This window comes from Capsicum annuum, chromosome 2, assembly GCF_002878395.1.
Source record: "Capsicum annuum cultivar UCD-10X-F1 chromosome 2, UCD10Xv1.1, whole genome shotgun sequence".
Taxonomy (NCBI): domain Eukaryota; kingdom Viridiplantae; phylum Streptophyta; class Magnoliopsida; order Solanales; family Solanaceae; genus Capsicum; species Capsicum annuum.
Window position 1 is genome coordinate 126,344,660 of NC_061112.1, and position 6,100 is coordinate 126,350,759.

General features: G+C 34.6%; 1 protein-coding gene across 1 annotated transcript; it reads left to right on the top strand.

The window, feature by feature from the left end:
* Positions 1–819: 819 nt before the first annotated feature.
* On the top strand, positions 820–4,453 carry LOC107858126 (putative methylesterase 11, chloroplastic). The gene is made up of 3 exons (XM_016702845.1): positions 820–1,002; positions 4,071–4,307; positions 4,409–4,453. Exons 1-3 carry the CDS (start codon positions 820–822, stop codon positions 4,451–4,453), a joined length of 465 nt encoding a protein of 154 aa, XP_016558331.1.
* Positions 4,454–6,100: the final 1,647 nt, after the last annotated feature.

A 6,100-nucleotide genomic window follows, 5' to 3' on the forward strand; every position in this document is an offset into this window, starting at 1 on the left:
AAACCGTGATCAACTCTTGAATATTCATCTTGTTCATCCACCATCTTCAAATCTTGTTGAAGAAGAATATTCAAAGAGTGTATTTGATCCAAAAGGGTAGAAGAAAGAGAGTGTACTTGGTGTTTGTGGAAGAATATTTCTTGGCATATTCATTGTCATCCAAAAGAAAAAAGAGACAAAAGGAATAATCAAGTACAATTGAAAGTACAAGGGGGGACCAATCCATTTTGAATTCATTTGAGGCTCCAAAAGGGATCCAAACCTTCAATTTTTCCCTCCCAAACGAAATTTCTTTTTCTCCTAAGTGTGTTTGGCCGAAACAAGAATTTGGAATTTGAAAATTTTGAAAAGTGACGTCCAATTACAAGCTGCCACGCCATCACTTCTACAAACGACCAAATTGAGTTCTAAATTAGATTTCTAAGTTTCTATTTGTTGATTCTAGTTTCTTGTGTGTTAAACTCTATCACAAATTAGCAAACTAGTAACTACCTACTAGGTTGATAATTAGTCTTGGGTCTGTTTGTTTCGTGTCTTCAATTTTTTGTGTACTTTTCTTGTTTTAAAGTCGAAGTATTTTGTTGGTTCAAGTTCGTGCATCACTTTATTTGAGTTGTTTCAAACAAAGATCGATTCCGGACCAAAGCTTCTCACCACTCAAGTAACTTTCCAAGTATTGTCAGTTATTCAACACTTGTGAAACCACGTGTGAGGTGAGTTTGAGTGAGAGTGTGGTGAGGCCTTCTTGAACTAACTTGTTTGTTCGTTTAGTAGGTTTTCTCTTTGCTGCTTTTTGCTTCTTATTAGGTACTTTTGACCATGGAATCCAAGGATTCTTCATCCCAAACTTTAGGAAATGATGCTATTGGAGCCTTGATGGCTCGTCTTGAGGCCTTGGCCCAAAAAATGGATGATAATCACGATGCTATAATGGGTGATATAGATTCTATGAGGAGTGAAATGGCATCCTTGATAGGTGGTGTGATTAGAATGAAAGCGAGGGTTGATAGATTATATCCACCAAAGCCTCCACAAAATTCAAACCACCAAGTCCCAAATCCACTTTACCAAGGACACCACACTCTACAAAATCCCATGCCACAAATCTAAACACTTTACCAATGTAATCTAATGCCTTCTCTCCAAGATCCACTAAACCGAAATCACCCCATACAACTAAGAGAAGAGATGGTGATGGAATCCAAGGGTGATGAGGTCGATTTTCATGATAAAGAGAAGCTTGATGTTGAGATACAATAAGAGTGTGAAGAAAAGAGGGAAAGGGAAAGGGAAACCACGAGTAGTGAAGTAGAAAAGGGAAAGAAATGCTTAATTGTGGATCTTGTCCACGAAGAACCCTTGTTACTTCCTAACCCAAAAGCTAGAATTTTGCCTAGCTTTGATTCCTTTTATGTGCAGGTACTAGATCAAATGATAATCAAGAAGGATCTAAAAAGAGTTCCACATGAATGCATGAGAAATGAACTAGAGGCTCACTTGACCAAGAGTGTCAAAAAAGTGGACTGCCCAAGCCTTACTCGAGGTGACTTTGCTACTCTAAACCCTTTTTTGAACTCAAAATGTTGTGATTTAGTATCTAGTGAAGTGGTTTTGGGTTTGAAAGTGCATAGATCTTTCCTTAGTAACTCTTTTGTTGTGAATAATGATCCACTTTCTCTTAAAACTAGTTCACTACTTGAGCATAAGAATAGTATGTTTGAGAATTTCTAAGTTAGTGATGATGCTTGTATTGATGATCTTGGTATTGAACACAGTCCTTTGAACTTGTGTGATGAAATCCATGATATTAGTCTTATTCATAGTGGCCTTGTGTATGTCAAAGTTGTGTGTAATACCTTGATTGATTGTGAGCAAATTAGCCTAATGAAGGGAGTGGGTCATCTCAGCTTAGACCTTTATCCATCTAATCTCGAAATTCCTTTGGGATATGGGTGGAATAACTTCTAATCATGTGCATTTATTTTTTTATGTTGATGCCATTCATGTATTTGGTATCCTTTATGCTAAGCTTTTTATTCCAAACACCCAGGATATATGGGTGTATGTCAAATATGAACCACCTTGGAGTGATAACCATGTTAATTCTGAATTGTTATTATGTAGAGGTAAGAATTTCGGTGGCTGGTTTTCATGTTGGAATGATAATGATATGCGGGTGAGGTGTACCTTAAGATCAATAGTGGCACCATACTTGATAAGGTCCTTTGTAGAGGTAATGAAACAAATGAATCTTAAGGTTCCTAATCCAAAGGTAGTCTTATCTTTTGGGTATAGTAAAGCCATTAAGACTGTTGGAGTTTTCTTATCTCTTGATATTTGTCAAAGCCACTTCCTTTGTGCCATTCATGCTAAGATCTTCATATCACACACAAAGGACCCATAGATATATTTCAAATGTGAACAAGCTTAGCTTGATGATATATGTGATAGTATTAGATTGTGTTCCTTACTCTTTGATGTCTATATTGGCCATATCCTTTGTAATGATCATAATAAATGTTTCATTGTCAAAACAAAGGATTGCTGGTTGTATATCAAAAGTGTACCCCCTTGGCATGCTTATATCAATTGTAACACTAACCCTAACCCTCCTATCATGAGGAATGTGTGCTTGTTTTTCCTCTCTTTGGTTTTACAAGATTTGAATTTGAGGTCAAATTCCTTTCAAGATGGAGAGGATGATACAAGCATAAAGAGCAAAAGGATTACAAGTTCTTATCAAAGGTTTACGCTTCGAATCGTCAAAGGTTCAAGCCTTGGATTTGAAAATGCTTGAAGACATTTTGGAGCCATTACAAAGCCTTGTTCAAGTTGAAGGTTGGAGAAAGGGTCCTTACCCTCCAAGGCCACCTATACTTGGTATTATTAAGGAAAATATTGTCTTTTGATGGGTCTCTTTTACACTCCAAAGGAGCACCATTCATTAAGGGTATTTTAGTCATTGTTATGTAATAGCATAAATAGACCTATTAGCTTCTATTTTCCTTAGACTTTTGATGACATTGAATATTACTCATAGCTTGTAGTTTTAGTCTCTAATTTGTAGCTTGAATTCAAAACTAGGCCCTTGAAACATTTGAAATTATTTTTTTACTTATCTTGGATAATTTGGCAAGAAAAGTGTGCTTGAGGAAGTGTGAGTCCTTTGAGTCACCTAGGAGAGTGGTTTGAACTTTTATTTGTGAGGTGTGATTGGAGATTTGATACATCTCCTTTTGTTAATCATCTAGTGGAAGTAAGGGTCACTCTACTATCTTTACATTTATGCAATTCTTCTCCCTCATCTCCTTTCTAAGTGTTATTTTCTCTTTGTTTGTTTGCTGATTTTTGAATCTTGTGTCCATTTTTGTTGGGTGATAGTCCTTTAGGCTATCAAGTCTTGACAATTCGGATAAAAAATAAAGAAAATAATATAGTTTAGTCCTAGATTAAGGCAGTAGTTTATATCTGTGTATTTCAGTCATAACGTTTTAGCAAGATCGTTGAAATTTTATCCAAGGAAACATGTATATTTTTGTATTAGATACATGAGGTAAATTGTTTGATCTGTTTTGCATGTCGATGTACTAAAAGAAAAAAGAAATAAAATGAAGTCCATGATTTTTTTTTGTAATATCTGTTTCGCAAAATGTGTTGTATTAAACTATTTTAATTTCTCTCAGTGGTAATTTGATGGATGATTTTCTTATAAGTTAATTATTTTCTTGCATGTATTAATTAAAATATTTTTGATTATTTTCCTTGTTGTATTTTTCATAAATAAATTATTGATTATATGCCTAATAGTTATTGTTGGATTACGTGAGCATATTAGAGCTTGTGTATCCTATTAATAATTATTGATTATTTTTTGTTGTTTAATCTGAAACTTGTAGGTTTTTATGAGAGTTACAGGTTTATGAGTTAATTTGAGCTGAAATTTGGGTTGTTAATTGTATTTTTTAACTTAATTTGGTTGTATGGTTAATTGGTTTCTCAGTAAGTCAGAATCTTGATTAACTGACTGTTTTTTGTATCATATGTTAAGTAACATGTTTTTGATTTCTCAGGGTACAAAACTTGAAAGTTTAGAGACCAAGCATTTTGTTTTTGTCCATGGAGGTAGTTTTGTTGCGTGGTATTGGTACAAAACTACAACACTACTCAAAGAAACAAGATATAAAGTTGATGCCATAGATTTGACTGGCTCTGGTGCTCATTATTTTGACTTCAACAGCATTACCACATTCTCTGAATACGTAAAACCACTCACCAATTTCATTGAAAATCTACCTGATGGCAGTAAGGTTTGTCTAAACGTACCTTGAATCATTCAAATAACAATATGCATTGGTGTTCTCAAACTTAAATGTTGAAAGGTGTGTAAATTGGTTCTTTCTTGATGAAGGTCATCTTGGTTGGCCACGATATTGGAGGCGATTGTGTCTCTTAAGAAATGGAGTTGCATCGATCAAAAGTCTCTAAGGCGATTTTCATGGCTGTAGCAATGTTGAAAAATGGGCAGAGCATACTTGACATGTTCTCAACGCAGGTTGGTTATTAGTTTTGCAGCCTAAAAATACTATAGAAAATAATTGAACTTGACAACATATATAGTTGCTTATGTTTTTGCAGATTGGCTCGAATGATCTGTGTCAACATTCTCAAAAGTTTTTATATGCAGGGTACATATTGTGTAGATTTGTAAGAGGTGATTAATTCTTTTGATAGTGTTCTTATCTAAATTGGACTTACTTTAGATAAATTGCAAAGGATGCCTTATGTGTGGATTCTTAAATAGGACTCGAAAAAAGGAACAATTCCTTTGGATAACTCATCAGTGACGGAATAAATTTGTTGAGAACTTGTCTGACTAAGCCGCTCAAAGTTAGAATCACATGCTGCCTTTAATATGAATAAAAAATATTATAATCTTAGTCATTAATATATATTAAAATTTTAATTGGTGAATATTTTTAAAAAAAGCTAGTGACAAACCTGTTTTTAAACGCAATAGATTGAGGCAGTGACGAATTTATCCAGAGCTTAGTTTGATATCAACAGCTACGAACAGAGTAGATATCTGTGAAAATATAATTTTATAATCAAATAAATAAATAAGTTTTTTAATAAATATGATTTACATTACAATGCCAATTAGTTATAACTCTAAATTTTTGAGCCTTCATAAGTTGAAAAACCACAATCAAAGGTTCATCTGTAGATGCAGTCAAATGAGGTTGAATTTGATTCACAAGTTCCCCGGTCTCATATAGTTGTTGAAAGCCAATTCCTCCTATATATATACAATAGTTTATGAAGTCAGTGAATATACTATAAGTATTTTGTATTTGAATTTTTTTTGTAAAGTAATACCCTGAATTTTCTTCTTAGCTAATTTCGTCCTAAGAATGCCTAGTATTAGCTTCTAAAGTGAATGATAATTATTTCATGAGGAATTTTCAAGATTTTAACTTTTTTTCATGTGAAAAATTCAATAAGCTTTCCATCGATATAAAATTAGCCCAAATCCGATACCCGGGCGAAGAGTTAGAGATATTTTAGTGATACAATGTATCACCTGAGCCTCCAGCGCATCGCGGAGATAGTTCAAATGACAATTGTTAATTTCTAGTGTTGCTCCGCGATAGTGGTGCGTCGCGCCAAACTTCCAGGTCGCAGACAAGGTGGCAACGCGATAGCTCCGCATCGCGCCCCCGTGCAATTTCTCATTTGTCACTTTCCAGTGACTTGGCGCGATAGTGGCGCGTCGCGTCGAGGATGAAAATCGGAAAATTTTCTCAGAAATTAAAGACCTGTCCTAGGGTTAAAAGGGGTCAATTTTCCCACCCTATATAAGCCTTATAACTCGAGATTTGGTCATAATTCAGTAACTTATACTCAATTACTCTCAAAAACTCTCAAGAACAAGCCCTAGGGTTTTCATAGAAGGTTCAATTCCAAGGGAATTCATCGTCAAATTTCAAGAATCTCTCCATCAATTTTCACGAAATCATAAACTAAGGTATGCGTAGTGTTCATCCATGGATCCCTTTCATTCGTGGAGTCCAAGAATCATGTTTTAAATAACCTATTGTGA

Coding starts and splice junctions, on each gene's coding strand:
- LOC107858126 (XM_016702845.1), top strand. CDS start 820: ATGGAATCCAAGGATTCTTCATCCCAAACTTTAGGAAATGATGCTATT. Junction 1,003..4,070: donor TGATTAGAATGAAAGCGAGG/GTTGATAGATTA, acceptor TTGATTTCTCAG/GGTACAAAACTTGAAAGTTT. Junction 4,308..4,408: donor ATCTACCTGATGGCAGTAAG/GTTTGTCTAAAC, acceptor TTCTTGATGAAG/GTCATCTTGGTTGGCCACGA.